We start from the raw sequence: 20,778 nt of genomic DNA on the forward strand, positions 1-20,778 counted from the left end.
ACATAGCTCATGCAGTCCAAATACGGCAGGGCTACTTCCACTAGTTCCGAAAATCCACAATGATTTCTTGGAAAACTCAGCTTCAGCAGCTAGGGACTTCCCCTTGCTTGCATACTGATTTATCCAAGAACTCATGGAGTTTTCAAAGAACTGAGACTCTTTGATGATGTTATTATGTCCACCTTTACGTCAAACTCGGCACCTTTAAGGTATAAATATGCCCACACTTGCCATAGCAAACACACGGTGGTTGGGAGCAGTTCGACTATCTACTTGTCCGACGCATCCTGCTACAGCAAGTGCCGAAGGAAGCCGACCCTCCAGCAGACGCACTGAGAGAGATGCTGTTTTTTCTCTTGCCGAGAAATCCAGCTCCAGTGTTTCCAAGCTATCCTTGCGGGTTGTTGGGAAATCGAGTCCTGAGATTGACCTTCTTCATTCTAAACCAAGGTACGGAGCGGATTAGAACCTGAGAGAAATCTTGGATAGATTCTTGGCAAAGAATACTAAATTTATGCTTCACCTCACTTACTCCTTCCCTCGTACTAGACTTAGGTAGGCGTATTTTAGAAGCACCAGTTGAGTACTTTTTAGCCTTTTTATTTCTGTATGTATTCATCTATGGTCTAGGAACCATACAATGCTCTTACAGTATTATTGTATTCTACTCTTCTTACTGTATTCATTTTACTTTGCAACCAGTATTAAGATTGTAGTAGTTCATTTCTTTTGTTTGAGAAAGAAGACTGTTCAATAAATACCTTTTATTGAAAATGCCCGTCTATCTACTTCTCTGCAAACTCTGGTGAAACGAAGCATGCACGAATGACTGAGTAAAATATCTATCTATTGTTTCCACGACTCTGAAGATCAGTTTTATCTTGGGGAAACAAAGTTGTCATGTTAATGCGGTTGTCATAAACTAACTCCCTTCTTGTGAACGCGAGAAAGTTTCTAGTGACCTCTGAGCAAGCTGGCACTCACAATTAAGTCTAATATATCCAATAGTGACCTAGTAGACATAAGTCCTAGGTCACATCTATAGGATATATTATTCCAATGCGCAGAGCCTATTGGGAATTCAGGACCTACACTACAAAACTAATAGACTGAACCACTAGTTGAGGATCAGTAAAAGGCAGAAATGGAGTGATTTTATGCTGACAGACTAAACAAGATGCTAAGACTTAGCTAATTTAAGGGCTAGGTAAAACCAAATGGATGTCTCCCCAGATGGTGGGCCATCTACTGGATCAAATTCACGGATCTTCCTCCACTATTAGCAGCTCGCTTTTCCCTGTTAATTGTTAGGGAGTTTGACTTTATCCAGGTGATGGGTTCTGTGATGCATGTGGAATCTCAGGTTGGAACCGGAGTGGTCTCTAGGTGGATAATTAATTGGTATCATGTGCATGGGTGGCCAAAAGTTTGTTTAGGTTTTGCTAAAGGATCAACACAAATAAAAGGTACGATTAAGGGACACAATGGCCTGCTAACAATTGGAGGGACGGAAGGGACAGAGCGCATTGTAAAAAAGGCCAATAGCATTAAGGCATGAAAAAAGAACCGTCTGAAACGCTCCATAAAAGTAGTAGGGAGGTCCAGTAGGAGGAAAGAAACAGAGCTGCCCCATCAGCTAATGCAGCCAATCCCTCCTGAACAGTAACCAGGATTGCTTGTGTATGATGAAGTACTTGGAAACATGACTAAGAAAAATTGGCGAAAACCATGTTCTACCAGAAGGGCCAACAGTTAGGCATCAATGACGAAATCCACAATTTTAATGGAAAAAGGGAAGAGTGACACCTGTTAGTAAACATAATGGGCTATAGACCTTCTGCTCGGCATCCTGATGAGCACCAGCACGCAAGCCTCACACGTCAAGTAAAGGTCTTCAGCATTTTATGTTTTGGGCCCAAATTGAAACTACATATTTGGCTTCTGAAGTTGAGCCGATGCCTAGCTTCTGATCAATTGAACGCCTTCCTTCAAATTTCTGGGTAGGAGCCAGTAAAGGAAAACATAGGATCTGCAGGACTTTCCGTGAACGTGCGACTAGGGAATATGGTTTGCACTGGAAGTGGCTAGCTTAGAGCACTTTGTATATGCAAAACTCAGAGAGAGGCAGTGGAGAAAACAGCTCATATAGGTAGCAGGATGTGGAGAATGGGCTCTAAACACAGGAAGCAAAAGGGATCTCTGCAGGAACACAGGACGGACCACGCTTACTTGCCCGCAACACAGGAGGAAGGGAAAATGATGGGCTCTTAAGTAGATTCTTTAGTATAAGGAACACACACTACACTTAACCACTAAGCAAACAGGAAAATAAGAAAGCAACTGGTGCAGGTAAGAGCCACCTCTTACAGCACAGGTAGAGTGATCTTACAAGCCCTTTAGGACTACCTCAACCAGACAGACACTAACTCGGCCTGGAAACACTGAACAAAGAGTCACCAATATCATACCTAAAGCTGGCACCATGCTGGTTGCTAAGTCGAGATTACCTTAAAGAAATTCTAATATCCTGGCAACCAGGAGGAGAAAAACAAAGGTACAGTGCGGTAAAGTTGAAACAAAAGCATCTAATTTATCGAGAGCTCTTTTTTGTAAATAAGCAATACTCTCAGATGAAGTGAGACCGATACAACTTGGTAAGAAGCAGCCCTCAGCATCTGGTCATGGAGCTAATGGTAGATGTACACCCCATTCCCTATACTCCTAGTGAACAATACCCATCTCAACCAATCAATCAATCAATCAGAGATTTGCAAAGTGCACTACTCACCCATTTGGGTCTCAAGGCGCTGGGGGTGGATGTGGCCAGCTCCATGTGGGGTAATTCGAAGAGCCAGGTCTTGAGGTCCTTCCTGAATTGGTGCAGTGTTGAGCTTCGTCGGAGGTGAAGGGGTTGTTCGTTCCAGGTCTTGGCTGGGAGGAGAAGCATCTTCCACCTGCTGGGGTCCTGTTAATGCAAGGGATGGTGGCTAGAGAGAGGTCGGCTGAGTGGATGTTTCTCTTGGGAGCGTGGAAGGAGATTCTGTCGTTGAGGTATTGGGGTCGAGTGTTGTGGAGGGCCTTGTAGGCGTGCGTGAGCAGCTTGAAGGTTATGCTTTTTTTGACAGGGAGCCAGTGGAGGTCGCAGAGGTGTTGGGTGATGTGGTTGTACCATGGGATATCGAGGATTAGACTGGCTGCGGAGTTCTGGACGGTCTGGAGTTTGCAGAGGAGTTTTTTATTGATTCTGACGTAGAGGGTGTTGCCGTAGTCTAGTCTGCTGGTGATGAGTGCATGAGTGACGGTTTTCCTGGATTCAGGGGGGGTCCACTTGAACGTCTTGCGTAGTATGCGGAGTGTGTTAAAGCATGTGGAGGAGACTGCGTTGATTTGGCGATTCATGGTGAGTGATGAGTCCAGTATGATGCCAATGTTGCGTACATGGTCTTTTTGGGTGGGTGGGTTTCTGAGGGCTGGGGCCACCAGGTGTCGTCCCATGCAAAGGGGGTAGAGCCGAGGATGAGGACTTCTGTTTTCTCTGAGTTGAGTTTCAGGCAGCTTTCTTCATCCAGGTCGTGACAGCTTTTATCCTTTCTTGGAAATTGCACCTGGTGATGTCAGGTTCCTTGGTGAGGGACAGGATGAGCTGAGGGTCATCAGCGCAATAGATGATGTTGAGCCCATGTTTTCTGACGATGGTTGCGAGGGAAGCCAAGTAGATGTTGAAGAGGGTGGGCTGAGAGAGGATCCTTGGGGTACTCCGCATATGATCTCTGTTGGTTCTGAGAGGAAGGGTGGGAGTCTTATTCTCTGTGTTCTGTCCGAGAGTAATAATCATAGCCAGTCTGCCCTTCCTTAGATGCCAGCATCATGGAGCCTTGTGGCTAGTGTTCACGGAAGACAGTGTCGAAGGTTGCTGATAGGTCCAGGAGGATGAGGGCTGCCATATGGCCTTGATCGAGGAGGGCACGGATGTCGTCGGTGATGTTGAGGAGGGCGGTCTGGGTGCTGTTGAATCCGGATCGAGAGGTGTCTAGGATCTTGTTGGTTTCTATGAAGTGCGATAGCTGGGTGTTGACGGCCTTTTCGATGACTTTGGCTGCAAAAAGAATCTAGAATCCCATGGGCTTCCTATGCAGAAGCCAGACATGGCTGTGGAAACAAGCATCCTTGTGATTAGTGGCATGCAACCAGCTCACATCAGGGGCAATTAGATGTCTCCCAGAATCCCTAATTTGAAAACTTTTGGAAAGGTTGACCTGCATGAATAGCATATCTAGAGGAGGTAACAACGGAGAAGGGGACAGCTGAAGAAGAGAAGATTCCCAAAGGATAAAAAGCTTGGTGGCACTTAAAGCAACATGCTCAGCTACTAAATAAAATCCAGTTAGCTGGAGCAGAAGAAATAATGGAGATTTTGGAGTCAACTGGTGTATCAAGGGGAGGAGGCTGAGGTGTGAACATGCCCAGGCTCATCAAATTTACATTTCTGCTATCCAATAACTGTTTCAGCAGCTTGCCTGCAGCAAGGAACAATGGAGGAGTCTGGCAGAATAGAGACTGGAGAGAACATCTGGTCCATGTGTTCTGACTGTCAGAAGGGCTCTCTGGCCACTTGTTTTTTCGCATCTTCTACAAGACCTGACTTCAGGACAAGGAGCCTGATCCATAAAACTCTAGACAGTATGCCCCCTTCTACCTCATCAGCCCATGATCTGAAATATTTTCCTCTGTAACTTTGCAAGTGTTCTTTTAATTCTCATTGAAAAATATCTAGGTCTGTTTCACATGAGAGTTATAGATTCTATTTTTTATGTGCAGCACTGTGGAGGCCTTCTGGCCCAAGTTTGTGCTTTAGAAACACACCCAATTAAATTAAATAAAAAATTAAAATGTAACAAGAAAGACACATGCAGGCAGTCCAAGACGTTCTGAGCCTGAAGAAGGGACAAGAAATACATGAAAGTCTGTAGGCAGAAAAAGAACAAGAAAGGAAATGGCAGAACGGGTTTGTGGATGTGTGGCAAAGGTGACAGTAAAGTAATGTATACAGGTGTTGTTATTCAAACTCAGATTCTAGTATGTTTGACCACAATCCTCTTTTAGAAAGGATATACTCCTTAATCTATGAGCAGCATGTTTGTCATTTAGGTGCAAACAGAAAGAGTGACAGAAAGAGAGGTTCAGTAAGGAGGCAGGGCAGAGGGGTGTAGCTCACGTACTCTGCATCACTGTGTGAGTGATGGGGTTGTAGGTGTCCTTGGCGGTATGTGGGCTCTGGACAGGTTTCTGTGGTGTCTTCTCATTCGCGACAGTAGAAATGTCTACTGGTGCCGAGGTGGCTTTAAGAGTCTGAGATTTTGTGTCCCTGGGGTTCTCTTGCGACAACACATCTGCAGCCAGAGCATCATCACTGGAAACAGCAGGTCCTTTCAAATCCTGTGATGAAGGCACTGCTGCGGCTACTTTTGCATTAGAAACCGTCGGTCCATTGTGATTCCCTTGAGGCTCGTTTGGCACTGGTGCCTGGGATGGCACCCTGGAGTCTTTCTGATGTGATGGGGCAGACTTGGCGTGGTCTTTTCGAGCCTCCCTTTTCTGGCGGCGAATGTTTATTTTTCTGTCCAAGATCATCTAAAACAAATTGTGAAAATGAATTAAAGATGTATTTGTTTAATGTTGTTTATTTTCCTTTAACAATCACTTACCTGAAATGCTGATCATCCAGCAAACATATTGTCTTTAGTAACCTGTTGGGAACTTCTGGCAAAGGGCACTGTTCTCCACCCTGGCCAGAGGCAGTGGCTGTCTATTTTTAAAAAAGTGTGACATCACAGACTTGAAAAGGTAGAAAATAAGTTACTTACCTGTAATGGTAGTTCTCCAGTATTGTAATCTTTAGATATCTATATAGATATAGCGATAAAAATACTCGGGAAGGGGGCGTGGCCAAGATGGCGTCGGAGTAAGACGTACTTCTGAGTCGCTCCGGCGCCCGATTTGCTCAGCATTGAGTAGCTTTGCCAGCAGGGCCTCGTGCCGCTCTGAAACATCCGCGGAGGTCGGCGGCATTGAGCGGAGGGGTCCGGTGCTCTCGACGCATCCCGGAGCAATCATAAGACGCCATCGGGTGCCCTTCCAGATCCGGCCTACTGAGCACCGGCTTGGCGTGAAAACGAGGCCGCCGAGGAGTGCAGCGGCTCGGCGTCGGCTGGGCGTGGCTTCGCGGAGCGGCGGCCCCATACATCGGGCTACACAAACAGAGCCCGCCCGGGTCCATCCAGAGTGGCCCCCATTGAGCGGAGGACGACGGAGCTAGCAGTGCGACCCGAGGCGACCAGGAGCCCACCCTGTACCTCGAGTGCCGGTGCGCGGCTGCCCCGGTGGGGACGTGCAGGGGGAGGGCGGACTGCCGGTGCCACCCGGATCGTCCGCAGTCAAGAGAATCGCATCGGAACCCACCCGCGTGGAAGGTGACGGCCCGTGGCCGACGGAGAGCCCGAGCAGCGGCCCTAAGTTTCGCATGACCAGCGGAGCCCACCCGCGGCCTGCTGTTGGTGCCCGCGGCGTGAGGAGTTCTGCCGGGCACTGTGGCTGCGTGCGGAGCCTACCCGCCACACGAGGATTTTGCCCCGCCTGGGACAGCGCCGGGCCCTGGAGTAGTGGTGGCGCGCAGGGCCGGACAGCCGTACTACCAGCCGCCGCTGCACAGTGCTGCCAGGGGAAGGGGAGTGAGCGAGGGCCCGGCACAGCAGCGAGCTCCTCGGAGTGTGCAGGTGAGCTTTGGCCGGCTGGGAGGACCCTGAACTTTGTTGCTCGGGCGGCATCGGGCGTGCTTGGGGTGGCTGTCCCTGCCTGGCGCCTTGACGCGACCCCTGCGGCCTAGGGAGGTTCCCCTATCTTTGGCCTTACGGAGCCGCGCGGGGGGGGGCCCCCGGGCCCTGCGCTGCCTGCGACTTGGGACTGTCGGTGTGTGCGGAGAGTTTGGGATTGGCCATTACCGTGGAACCCTGCGCGGCCTACCTCTTGGACGGCCTTGTGTCCGAGGCTCCGCCACGATGTCGAACTTGCCACGCAAAGGAAGGACAGTGAAGGAGGGGGCCTCGAGGGGATCGCAACCGCCGAACTCCCCTGGAGCGAGTGGCTCGACAAGACAATCAGACGAGGAGGCGCCAGCCACCAAGGCTTTCATGGAGGAACTCTTTGCCTCGATCAAGGAGGACATTTCTGAGCTTCGTGCTCAGTTGGCGTCGGACCTACGTGAGGTCCGGAGAGATGTGGACGGCGGGGAGCGGGTAGCCGTGCTAGAAGATCATGACTTGAATATGGCAAATGACGTTCACCAGTTACAGCAGGATGTCCTTCGCCTTGCGGATCAAAACCTGAACTTGCAAGCATATGCCGAAGACCTGGAGAACCGCTCCAGAAGAAACAACATCCGTGTCAGAGCGGTCCCCTGGGATGGCGAAGCTGGTGACCTAAGGGGGTATGTGCATGCCCTCTTCCTCCAGGTGCTGGACGAGGAGGATGTTCAGGAGATTAAGTTGGATCGAGTGCACAGAGTTGGCCTACCCAGGCGGGGTGGCCCCCCCCAGACATTCTTGCGTGTGTCCATGATTTTCAGATTAAAGAACGCATCCTCCGGAACGCCAGGACCCTCGGCTCCTTGAGCTTCCGAGACCATCAGCCTCAGCTATTCCAGGATTTGGCAGCATCCACGCTGCAGAAGCGGAGGGACTTCCGGCCTGTGACTGCTTATTTGAGGGAACAGGGCATCTCCTACTCCTGGGGTCACCCTTTCAGGATTATATTCCGATGGCAGAACAGGTTGGTGCAGCTCCGCTCTCTGAAAGCCGCGAGGGACCTGTTGGGATTGGAGGAAGATTCGTCATCGCAAGCGACACAGTCCTCCTCTTCGCGGCGCCGACGTCGCTCTTCATCCTGGCGCCGGGTTGGTGCTTCCCCGGAACGGCTGAGACCGGATCACTCTGTCAGCCTACAGGAGAGGGGATCGGCGGTGGCGTCGGTGGCCTCGGCCACTCTTGCGGATACTCAGCAGTCCTCTGGAGCGGCATGATCCCTGCCTTCTTTGCTAATCGGGCGCCGGGGCGCCTCTGTCCCTGCGGCCCTGGGGTACTATGGTACTTTTGGAGAAGACACCCCGGGCCTTGGTCCTGGGGGCCCCTGATCTGGAGTCCCCACCCCGATACCAGTCTGATGTGGACCCTGTGCCCTGTGGCCCATTGGAACTGACGAACCTACGTTTCAGGTTACGGGCCTGGTGCTCTGTTTTTTTTGTATTGGGGTTGTTTCGGGGGGGCGGGTTGATTGGTGTTCTGCAAGTAGTTGTAATGGCAGAGCGCTTTGGTTTGGGGGTGGTGTTGGGGGGGGTGGTGGTGGCGACCCTGTGTGTTGGCTGTATGATGATGGTGTTTTCAGTGATGTTTGCTCCTACGACTCATGTTTTGATCTGTGTGATGGCTCCCTCGGCTCTTACACTTCCTGGAGGAGTAGCCGTCCTGGGAGGTTCGGGGAGTAGGCAGGCGGCCCCCTTATTATGGTTATGGCTGGGGTCTTACCCCTGGTTCCCCTTGCTTGAATGTCCTCGTTGGTCTTGGGCTCCACAGTGTGTCGGAGGGCGGCCTGGGCTGAGTGGCTTTCCGGACGTGTGCATGGCGTGGTGTTTTAATTTCCCATTATGCCTATTAGCATAGGCACTTGGAATGTCAAAGGCCTTAACTCCCCGCAAAAGCGGCAGAAGCTTTGGAAGTACATTGTGGACCATCATTTAGATGTGGTTGCTCTCCAGGAAACCCACTTGGCTAGGAGGGACGAACTGAGACTCCGTCATAGACAGTTCCCTCTTATCTATAGGGCGTCAGCGACCACGAAGCATAGAGGGGTGGCCCTTCTCTTCCGGGCTTCCCTACACTTTCAACCCGTGGGTGTGAATGCTGATAAAGAAGGCCGCTGGCTTATGGTGAAGGGGATGTTGCATGGCCGCCTCTGTACTTTTGCAGTGCTGTATGCTCCGAATACAGGTCAGAATGGCTTTTTGCAGGATTTGCTGGATAAGATGGGGGACTTTGTGGAGGGGCATTTGTTTCTGCTGGGTGACTTCAACATGGTGTGGGACAGAGACTTGGATAGTTCTGGAGCGCGCAGAGCGGACACTGGCGTTTTCACGGAGGAAACTAAGCGTCGGGTGGGTGATTTGGGGCTCATAGACAGTTGGCGCTTTGTTCACACGCAGGCTAGGGACTACACTTTTTTCTCTAACGTTCATCGCTCGTACTCTCGCATTGACTATGTCTTGGTTAGCCAGGCTCTTCGGGGGGATATACAATTGTCTGCTATCTTCCCACTCTCATTGTCCGACCATAGCCTGATGGTTCTGGGGCTCCATTGGACCGCTGGGGGGGACGGTTGGCGTAAGTGGTACTTTCCGGCCGCTCTAGTGAGGGACGAGATGTCCTGTAAGGCCTTGCGCAAGGCTCTAGGCGAATTCTTTCTCCTCAATCCTCCTTCAGACACCTCGGTATATAACACGTGGGACGCGTGCAAGGCCTCCTTAAGGGGCACGTGCCTTGCTCTTAACGCGAACCTGAACAAATTGAGGCGTGAGGAGAGGGAGGCCCTCGAATCGGAACTAGCCACCTTGGAACAGGCCCATAAGGCGAATCCTTCCAGGGTGACTCTGCGCCCCCTGACGGCAGTGCGAGGGAAGCTGAGGGCCCATTATAACAACAGAGCGGAATTTACTCTTTTGCGTCTTCGACGTGCCTCCTACTCCCAAGGCAACAAAATTGGGCGCCATCTTGCCCGGCAGCTTCGTGACAAACGCGAGCGAGATTATATAGGTGGTATACGTGACCACGCGGGCTCTGTTCAGCACAGAGACGCGGACAAAGCAGCCATCTTTGGGCGCTTCTATGCAGCGCTTTACTCGGGTGATGTTCTCGATCCGGAGGCTCAATCCAAGTTTCTGGAGGGTTTGCCTCTTCCGAAAGTTTCTACGGAATGGAATGACTTGCTGTCCTCCCCCATCACACGAGAGGAGGTCCTGGATGCCATCAAGGGCCTGAAGCTGCATAAGGCCCCCGGGCCTGACGGCTACACGGCCCTCTTTTACAAGACGTTCGCAGCTGACATTTGCGACTCTTTAGTCTCTCTCTTCAATGCAATGGCGACTGACGGTAGGACCACGGACTCTATGACCGAGGCGCTGATTACTGTTATCCCCAAGCCAGGGAAGGACCCCACTTCTTGTACATCTTATCGCCCAATAGCGCTCCTCAATCTAGACGCTAAATTGTACTCCTCCATATTGGCGGGCAGACTGCAAGACCTGATGCCTGCCCTGATCCATCCTGATCAATCTGGGTTCATTAAGGGTAGGCAGACTCACGATAATCTGCGCCGCGTCGTCCACCTCATTGAAAAAGCGGAAACGGTTCCACGTGCCTACGGTACTGATAGCACTTGACGCGGAGAAAGCCTTTGATCGCGTCGATTGGGGGTTTTTACACAAGACTCTGGTGGCCTTTGGGTTTTCGCCCCACTTCGTGCGAATGATCGAGGCCAACTACAGTAGCCCTACTTCCCGAGTGTTGGTCAACGGCCACAGGTCCGGAAGCTTCTGCCACTCCAGAGGGACGCGCCAGGGATGTCCCCTCTCGCCCCTCCTCTTCGCTCTTAGCATAGAGCCGTTGGCATTGGCGGTGCGGGAGAATGAGCGGATTCTAGGGCTTCCTTTTACGGGTGAGCAACATAAGATCTCGCTCTTTGCCGACGACGTCTTGTTGTCCGTTCGTGACCCAGCGTTGTCACTCCCCTTTGTTCACTCAGTACTCTCCGCCTATGAGGAGGTTGCAGGATTTAAGGTTAATTTTGATAAGTCCTACATCTTAAACCTGACCCTGTCACCAGAGGAGGTACAGCGGATCCGATCGCTTACTCCGCTTACGTGGGCGTCGTCATCCTGGCTCTATCTGGGAGTGCGACTGACTCCCACAGTAGGGGCCCTGTTCCAAGCTAATTTCCCGTCGATCTTGACATCAATCCGGGCTGAACTGGAGCGATGGAAACCCAAATTTATCTCGTGGCTGGGCAGGATCCATGCACTCAAAATGGTTCTCCTCCCCAAGCTCTTATATCTGTTTCAGGCTTTACCCATCCCGATAGGGCTGGACTTCTTTCGCCGATTGAAGACCTTGATGCTGAAATTTGTCTGGCAAGGTGGCCGAGCGCGACTTCCATTTGTGGTTCTTCGACGCCCGCGATTGGAGGGTGGAGTGGGCTTTCCAGATATGCATCTGTATTACAAAGCTGCCCAATTGAGAATTTTGGTGGAGTGGTCCCAACAGCTTTCGGAGAAGCATTGGCTCCACATGGACCGGAGTGTCGCGGGCCGCTCCATCTGGGATCTAGCCTGGAAGCCTAAGATGGACCGACCCAGAAATGCATACATTAGCACCCCTACGAGCACGGTTTTGAAGGTTTGGGATACGGTGAGCGGCGATGACCGTTGGACCACATTCCCATCCCCATTCACCCCAATTCATTTTAACCCGGCCTTCCCCCCGGCTCTGACGGAGGGTCCGTTTGAGACTTGGAGGGAGGGTGGCTGCAGGGCCCTCACCCACCTGTTCCATGGCACCGCACCCCTCACTTTCCACAACTGTATGAGGGACTATGGAGTTCTACCGACGGAGCGATATAGACATCTTCAGCTCCTACACTGGGCGACGTCGCCTGCAGTCGTGGACCCCGCAACCAGACCTCTGACGAAATTCGAATCTTTTCTTCTTCGCACTTCCACCATGAGAGGGGCGATCTCTTTTCTGTATAGATTACTCTTAGATACTGCTATGTCTCCGCGGCCGCGCTATCAAGAACACTGGGAGTCCACTCTAGGGAGGGACATCTCCGTCAACGAGTGGCAGGGATTGTGGCGGGATGTGACGGCACATAACCACTCCACTGACCTCAGGGAGGCCCACATGAAACTCATCTTTGATTGGTACTTATATCCGTCTAAATTACACCGCATATTTCCAACTACTTCAGATAGATGCTGGCGGGGTTGTGGGATGCTGGGGGACTTTAGCCATATATGGTGGGACTGTCCCACCATTCGGCCATTCTGGGCCGAGATTCTCTCCCATTTGAAGGATATTTTGGGCTACCCAATCCCTGACTCCATGGCCTTTGTCCTATTAGGCCTAAGGGATCCAATGCTTGAGCACCAAACTAGGGCGGATAAGCGTGTCATGTGGTTGTGTTTGGGTGCGGCTAAGATGACTTTGGCAGCTGCTTGGAAGTCCCCATCTATCCCTGCTGTTTCCTTGTGGCATGCCCGGTTATGGCTTTTATTGAGCATGGAACGTCTTTCTGACATATTCCGGGGGAACTTTAAGAATTTTATGTGCAATTGGGGCCCACTTGTGAGATTTCTGTCCCGAGGCCTGCCTTCGGCGGTATGCCCATCAGCGCTGAGGTCCCTACATCTCTTCCAAATTTGAGCACCTTAGGGTTGTCTTCCATGCTTTGCGGGAGTCACTGTGTTGGTTTGTGAGCTTGAATGTCGCCACCACTGGGGGGGGGGGGTGGGTGTGGGGGGTGGACGAGGGAGGGGGGGTAGTTGGGGAAGTTAATTCTGGGTTCCTTTTCCTGTTGCGACTTGCCTGGCTCTTGGGTTGGACATTAGACCTCGGCTGAGGTTGGGGCTGCTTTTCTTAACCACGAACAATGCATTCACGGCTGGAGCACCAGGACTGATCTGACCGCTGTGCTGGGCGGCCTTCTGGCCCGAACCCTGTTGCTTTGCCTGGCTGCTGTCATCTTGTGGTGGACTTTGGAGCTCTATTGCCCCTTCCTTTGCGAATGCTTTCCTCCCCAATTTTTTGCTCCCCCTGTGTGGGGATTTGTGGCGATCTGTCGCCTGTTCTTCCTTTCCTCTTTTCTTGCTCCTCTTGCTCTATTCCCCTTCCCCCTTTCCGATTCACTTGCATATTACAAAATAAAAATTAAAAAAAAAAAAAATACTCGGGAAGAGGGGCGTGGCCAGTAGCCGAAGGAGATGTCCGCCAGTTAGCGTAGCTCCGTCTCGCCCTAGACTTTCCCCGAATAAATCCGCATGATTATCCGCTGGCAGTGCTAAAAAAGAGATTTGAGGAATAATCGGAACCCATTGGGGTGAGAATGCGCCCATCAATCAGTGACACTTGTAGAGCGCGCTACATACCCGTAGTGTCTCAAGGCGCTGGGGGGGGGGGTGCCGCTACTGCTCGAACAGCCAGGTCTTCAGCTTCTTCCTGAAGGAGAGGTGGTCTTGGGTCAGGCGCAGGTCGGTCGGGAGGGAGTTCCAGGTCTTGGCGGCCAGGTAGGAGAAGGACCTTCCTCCTGTAGTCGCTCTTCGGATGCGGGGGACGGCGGCGAGGGCGTGGTTGGCTGATCGGAGGTGGCGTTTGGGAGCGTAGAAGTTGACTCGGCTGTTGAGGTAACTCGGGCCTCGGTCGTGTAGGGCTTTGTGTGCGTGGGTGAGGAGGCGGAAGGTGATTCTTTTGTTGACGGGGAGCCAGTGAAGGTCTCTCAGATGTCCGGAGATGTGGCTGGTTCGTGGGATGTCGAGGATGAGTCTGGCTGAGGCGTTCTGGATCCGCTGGAGTCTCTTCTGGAGCTTGGCGGTGGTACCGGCGTAGAGGGCGTTGCCGTAGTCCAGACGGCTGGTGACGAGGGCCTGGGTGACGGTCTTCCTGGTCTCGGTGGGGATCCACCAGAAGATCTTCCGTAGCATGCGCAGGATGTTGAAGCACGCCGAGGAGACGTTGTTAACTTGCCTGGTCATGGAGAGGGAGGAGTCCAGGATGAAGCCCAGGTTGCGTGCATGGTCTGTCGGTTTGGGTGCGGTGCCCAGGGCGGGAGGCCACCAGGAGTCGTCCCAGGCGGAGGGTGAGGAGCCCAGGATGAGGATCTCCGTCTTGTCCGAGTTCAGTTTCAGGCGGCTGATCGTCATCCACTCGGCTACCTCTTTCATCCCTTCGTGCAGGTTGGCTCTGGCGGCGGCGGGGTCGTTGGTCAGGGAGAGGATCAGCTGGGTGTCGTCGGCGTAGGAGATTATGCTGAGGTTGTGTTTGCGTACGATGGCCGCGAGGGGGCTCATGTAGACGTTGAAGAGGGTGGGGCTCAGAGATGATCCTTGGGGGACGCGGCAGATGACTTCGGAGGCCTCTGACTTGTACGGTGGTAGGCGGACTCTCTGTGTTCTTCCGTCGAGGAAGGAGATGATCCATTCCAGAGCCTTCTCCTGAATTCCGACGTTGCTGAGGCGCTGCACTAGGGTGCGGTGGCAGACAGTGTCGAATGCCGCGGAGAGGTCCAGGAGGATGAGGGCCGCTGTTTCTCCATTGTCCATCAGGGCTCGGATGTCATCGGTGGCGGCGATGAGGGCGGTCTCGGTGCTGTGGTTGGCTCGGAAGCCGGACTGTGAGGGGTCGAGGGATCCGTTCGTCTCGAGGAAGGCGGCCATCTGCTTGTTGACGGTCTTCTCGATGACTTTGGCTGGAAACGGGAGAAGCGAGATGGGGCGGTAATTCTTGAGGTCGGTGGGGTCCGCTGTTGGTTTCTTGAGTAGAGCGCTGAGTTCGGCGTGTTTCCAGCTCTCCGGGAAGATGGTGGTGTCGAAGGATGTGTTGATGATGTCTCGCAGGTGGGGTGCGATGACAGCGTCGGCCTTGTTGAAGACGTGGTGAGGGCAGGGGTCGGTCGGTGATCCGGAGTGGATGGAGTTCATTGTGCGGATGGTGTCTTCGGTGCTGATCGGGGTCCAGGCGTGGAGGATGGTGGTGGGGGGTGGTTGTTCGGTCATGGTGTGCGTTGGTTGGTTGTTGAAGCTGCTGTGTATGTCCGTGATCTTGTTGTGGAAGTATGAAGCGAGGGAGTTGCAGAGGTCTTGCGATGGGGTGACGTCGTTGTTTCCTGCGCTGGGGTTGGAAAGCTCTTTCACGATGTTGAAGAGTTCCTTGCAGTTGTGTGCGTTGTTGTCCAACCGGTCCTTAAATGCTGTTTTCTTGGCGGCGCGGATCAGCTGGTGGTGTTTCCGGGTGGCCAGTTTGTAGGAGGTCCTGTTGTCCGGTGTCGGTTCCCTTTTCCAGACTTTCTCGAGGGCTCGGCAGTTCTTCTTGGAGCTCTTGAGTTCGTTGGTGAACCATGGGGCCTTCTTGCTGCCGGGTCTGCTAGGCGGGGTCCTCAGAGGGGCGAGTTCGTCCGCGCAGTTGCTGATCCACTTCGTGAGGTTGTCGGCGGCCTGGCTGGGGTTCGCTGAGCTGGCAGGAGGGTGCCGGCTCAGGGAGGTGGCGAGCTGGTCTGCTGTGATCTTGTTCCAGCTTCTGCGGGCGGCCTGTTGCTGGTGTTGGTGGGTCGTCGTTCTCTTGAAGGTGAAGTGGACGCAGCTGTGGTCCGTCCATTGAAGCTCTGTGGCGTGGCTGAACTCGATGTCTGTGCTGGAAGAGAAGACTGCGTCGAGTGTGTGTCCGGCGAGGTGGGTGGGGGTGCTCACCAGTTGCTTCAGTCCTAGGTTGGCGAGGTTGTCGAGCAGGGTGGTGGTGTTGCGGTCGTTGTTGTTCTCCAGGTGGAAGTTGAGGTCTCCCAGGAGGATGTAGTCAGCGGAGGGGAGGGCATGCGGGCTGACGAAGTCGGCGATGTCCTCGCTGAATTGTGTGCGTGGTCCAGGGGGTCGGTAGATCAGTGTGCCTCTGAGGGTGGTGTTCGGGTTGGTGTGGATCTGGAAATGCAGGTGTTCGGCGCTGGTCAGGGTGTTGTCGGTGCTGGTCGTGAGACGGATGGTGTTCCTGTGGATGATGGCGATGCCTCCTCCCATCTGGTTGGCGTTTCGGTCCCTCCGGACGATCTTGTAGCCCTCTGGGATGGCGATGGCGATGTCGGGAGCTGAAGAGGCGTTCATCCAGGTCTCCGTGATGAAGGCAACGTCAGGGGCTGTGGCGTCTAGGAGGTTCCAGAGTTCGATGGCGTGTCTGTGGACGGAGCGGGTGTTGATCAGGATGCACTTGAGGTGGGTGCTGCTGGTGTTCGTCTTGGCGGGTGCTGGTGCGAGGCAGGTCCGGATGCAGGAGAACTTGCAGGCGTGGCAGCTGAAAGGTCCGTGGGTACGTCGTGGAGTGGCTTGGTGGCAGTCTGGGAGTCGGCCGGTGTTGAGAGCGGTGAGGGTGGCGGCGGCGTATGTCAGGCGGGTCGGTCGGGGTCTTCGTGGGCCAGGGGTCCTGGCCCTGGTCGCGATCCGGTCGCGGACGGGCGCAGACGGGCTTACCTTTGGCGCGCCTTCGGCGCACAATCGGCGCACCCGCTGCGCGTCAACGCTGCGCGTTCGCACGGTCGCCATTTAAGGCGAAGTGCGCGGGTGGGCGGAGCAGCTGGGAGGCGGGAGCGGGGAGGGTACAGAATAGAAAAAGGGCGGGGAAAAGCGGCGTTGGCGGGAAGGGAGGGCGGAGGGCGGCGGGCAACAAAGGAAGGAAAGGCAAAACACGGGGAAAAAGAGATTAAAACAAAACAGGCACAAATAATCGCAAAAACAAGGGAAAAATCAGATTAAGACAAGCAGGCACAAATTCACGTCAAAACAAAGGGCAAAAACAACCGCAGCGGCGGCAACCGGCAAACGAGGCAGCAGCGAGGCACAGGGAGGCAAGGGGCACACGCAGCAGCTGGTGGCCGTGCGGCGCGGGGGTGTCCCACAAGCCCATCATAACACGAAACAGAAGTAACCAGCTGCGTCGCGGAGAAAAGTAAGGCCTACGCCCCTGGCTGGAGCCAGGGCCTCGAGTGCCAGTGTGGCCGCCTAATCCAACCAGCAAGTGTCTCCCTTCCCCCTTGAGGCAAGAAGCGGTGTGTCTGGGGGTGGAATGAGATCACCTGAGCCCCGTGGTCACACTACGTGATGTCCGTACTTGAGGAGAAGGTGCCTGGACCACCCGGAGGTGCAAACCGGGCGTGCTAACATAGGCCAGCACTCCGAGTGAAGTCCGGGCTTGACCTCCCCCCGGGAGTCACACCCAGCGGAGCTCTAAGGCACAACCAGACTGCGCGGCCAGTCACTCAAGCTACGCCTAGCGAATGTCTGTTCCGGAACTGTGGGATAGGAGATACCGGAGGAACTGGCTTTAACATTTTGGCTGCCGCGACACAGGCCTGCATAGTTAATATTGCTACCTGAGAGACTCAGGCCGCTGAAACCAGGGTGGTGGTGCGACATTATTTTAATTTATGTATTTATTTTAAGGTTTTATAGAGCGCGAACCAGACCTGTGAGGGTATCAGAGCGCTTTAGAGGTTTGAGGGTGGCATACAAAGCGTTAGGAAGGGAGGGGAACAGTTGGGTAAGATGGGGGATACATTATACATTATACAAGAAAAACACGCAGTTTAAGGTAAGATGGGGGATACATTATACATTGTGCAAAAAAAAGCATGCAGTTTAAAGTCCAGGCTACAAGCAGGATAAAAAGATAGCAATAGGAAGAAACTTATGACAGAAGGCCTGTAGTCTCAACTCTTGGGTGGGATATCCAGGGGTGCAGTATTAGGTGTCCTTTGCAGAGCAGTGGGTGATGTCAAGGTGGAGGGTGGAAACAAGTCACTCCGGTGATCGCGATGTAGTCATCAGACGAGATATTTGCCCATTAAGAAGGTTTTGGTTTCCTTTTTAAAGTGTGCCAAGGACGGAAGTCTTCTAATGGCGGGTGGGAGGGAGTTCCAGATTCTGGGAGCGGCCCCAGAGAAGGCCTGATTGTAGGTTTTATTCTTGCAGAAGCGGGCTGGTTGCAGCAATAGGTCTTTGGCAGATCGGGAGTTTCTGACTCCTCCTGATATCACAAGGTTATGGGCGAGAAAAGCAGGGAAATTGGAGTAGAGAGCTTTGTGAGTGATGCAAGCCAGTTTGAATTGGATTCTGGCCTCTAGGGGAAGCCAGTTCAGAGTTTTGAGGTGGGGAGAAATGTGGTCAAATTTCTTGGTGGCGGTGTTGAGGCAGGCTTTCAGTGGGGCCAGGGAGTTCTTGGGTAGCCCTGCGAGAGTGTAGCATCCATATTCTAGTCTGGAAATGACTAGAGCCTGGATTGCCGAGGTCGGAAACCTCAAGGAAGGGTTTTAGGTTTATTAGGTAGCTCAGGTGGAACCTGGCCGTCTTGGCCATCGAGTTTATATGGCCGCACATGTTCAGGCTGCTGTCGAGGGTTATTCCAAGGGATTTTGCAGAGTCTACAATGGTGCATCCCGCAGGGTGCCTCAGAGTGGGCGCACATACTGAGCACTGGTTAAGGAGGGGTGCCGTCGACACAACTTGGGCGCAATATGAACCAGTGCATGGGGGCATCACCACAGAGTGTGTGATTGGGTACCGCAGTGACTCATCCGATGGGGAGTCAGTGTCACAGGAAACCAAGTAGTGACACAGACACACAGCGTCAGAGATCCACCGCACCCAGGCCGTACCCCACTCAATTTTTGTGAACAGCAGGCATTGTACGTCGACCGTGGTCCAGGGCACCATCCACTAGACGTGGGAAAGACGAAAGGGACCCTACCGCACAGGCAGGCAGCGGCGACTATTACCAAGCACGTACCTAGAACTATACAGGGTGACCCAGGGCCTGCGATGGCTGGGGGAAGAGGCCCGTGTACTGAATATATGTCGATACACTGCAATGCAAAACAGCGCATACTTTTACCACTAAGTTATTAGTTCGCAGGTACCATTACAACGCAATTTTTTTCTAAGCATACCATTAGATTAGATGAGTTCCAGACCTATGTCTAGGCACGCACTCCTTTCCCAGGCAGCGCCGCAGTGCTCTGCTCTGCCTGCAGCCAGCAGCGCCTCTCCGTTGCAGGGTTCAAGACTACCCTGGGTCAGGTCTCCCACTTGCGCATGGTGTTTGACCTTCTGTAATTTTGTTAAAATTCGTACTGTGCGCTGTTTTAGCTCTAGTCTATTGTTTTGCTCTGTTGCTGTTTTTTTCTCCCTTTAACTCGCACTGCTGCTCTTTTTCACCCCTCACAGCACTTGCTGTGGGCTGTCCCTTGCCTTCGTCTCCCCTCCAGTTTTTTCCCGCCGCCACCTACTCCTCCCCCTACCCCTACTGCCCCACTCCCGCCTCCCATATCCTCGTCCCTCCCCCATCCCCTACATTATGGCGACTGCTGTGCGGGCGCTCAGCGGGCCCGCCTAAGGCAAGCCTGTATGCGCCTGTCCGCGCCTGGACCACGCCCTGCGTACCCCTGGCATCCACGAGCGCAACAACGCCTAACTCCGCTACGACACCAACTCCCTCCACAAGCTCAAAACCGGCCGATCAACTACCTGCTTCCAGGCCACCCCAAAGTTCACCAATGGACCCTTCACCTGCCAAAGCTGCAGCTACACCTGCCAGCGCACACCTGCACGTCCTGCAAACCCCACCAAGGCGGACCACCTCAGATGCATACTGCTCAACACCCACTCCATCCACAGGCACGCCGTCGAACTCTGGGACCTGCTCGACTCATCCTCCCCGGAGGTCGCTTTCCTGACGGAGGCCTGGATGAACTCCTCATCGGCACCCGACGTTGCCATAGCCATCCCGGATGGCTACAAGATCACCTGCAGGGACCGCATCAACAGACTGGGAGGAGGAATCGCCATCGTCCACAGAAATACCCCCAGAATCTCGACCATCACCGTTGACACCCTCGGCACCGACGAACACCTGCATTTCCAGATCCACATCGATCCCAACACCACCCTCAGAGGAATCCTCATGTACAGACCCCCTGGACCCCGGACACAGTTCATTGACTCCATCACAGACGCCGGCAGCACGCACGCACAGACTACATCCTCCTCGGAGACCTGAACTCCCGCCTCGAGAACACCAACGACAGCAACTCCACCACGCTACTGGACAACCTCGCTAACCTCGGCCTCAAACAGCTCGTCACGACACCCACCCACTCCGCCGGTCACACACTCGATCCCATTTTCTCCGCCAGCAGCCACGTCTCCATCAGCCACACCACCGAACTCCACTGGACCACTGCATCCGCTTCACCTTCAAAAAATCCACCACACACAACCACCAGCAAAGAATCCCTCACCGCAGCTGGAACAAGGGCACCGAAGACCAGCTAATCACCACCCTTGCCCAAGACCCGCCGACGGAGCACACCGACACCAACACAGCCGCAAGCAATGTCAAGCAATGGATCGACGACTGCGCCAACACTCTCGCCCCGTTCAAGAAACCCACAAACAGACGCACGGACAGGTGAGATATCTGGTTCACCACCTGTAAGAAACTGGCTATATATTTACTGCACCAAAGTGAGGTACAGTGTGTATAGAGTCCAAGGGTCTCCAAAGGTTTGGCAGAGGTTAAAGTTAGATAGAACTTTACTCTCCAAAGTGGTAGCTTGGTCGAGCAGTAAGGCAGTATCAGAGGACAGCGTAAAGCATTTGATGTACACACTGAGTCAGCAAATGGTCTTACACACTCAAAAACTGACTCTAGGGCAATTGATTTGTATAAAAAATATACTGTTTTATTTATAGAACAAAACAAGCCTAGTGCAGGTAAGAATAAAAATACTTTTCAGGAGTAAATTACTTGTATGACCACAGTTCAAAATAGCAGCGTAACTTGTGCTGGTTTTGGTTACAGTTTTAAGAAAGCAGTTTGCAACACATTGCAGGTAAAGTACATTTAATTGAATGGGCTTTTTAAGTAAAAT

General features: G+C 53.2%; 1 protein-coding gene across 2 annotated transcripts in view; it reads right to left on the reverse strand.

The window, feature by feature from the left end:
• Window positions 1-20,778, reverse strand: part of MAPK15 (mitogen-activated protein kinase 15) — a 184,849-nt gene that overhangs the window by 58,449 nt on the left and 105,622 nt on the right. For both annotated transcript variants that reach the window (XM_078686411.1, XM_078686413.1), the window contains exon 12: window positions 5,220-5,631. In XM_078686411.1, coding sequence (XP_078542537.1) covers window positions 5,220-5,631 — 412 coding nt within the window. The remainder of the gene's footprint in view (window positions 1-5,219; window positions 5,632-20,778) is intronic.

This window comes from Lissotriton helveticus, chromosome 4_1 (genome assembly GCF_964261635.1).
Source record: "Lissotriton helveticus chromosome 4_1, aLisHel1.1, whole genome shotgun sequence".
NCBI classification, from domain to species: Eukaryota; Metazoa; Chordata; class Amphibia; order Caudata; family Salamandridae; genus Lissotriton; species Lissotriton helveticus.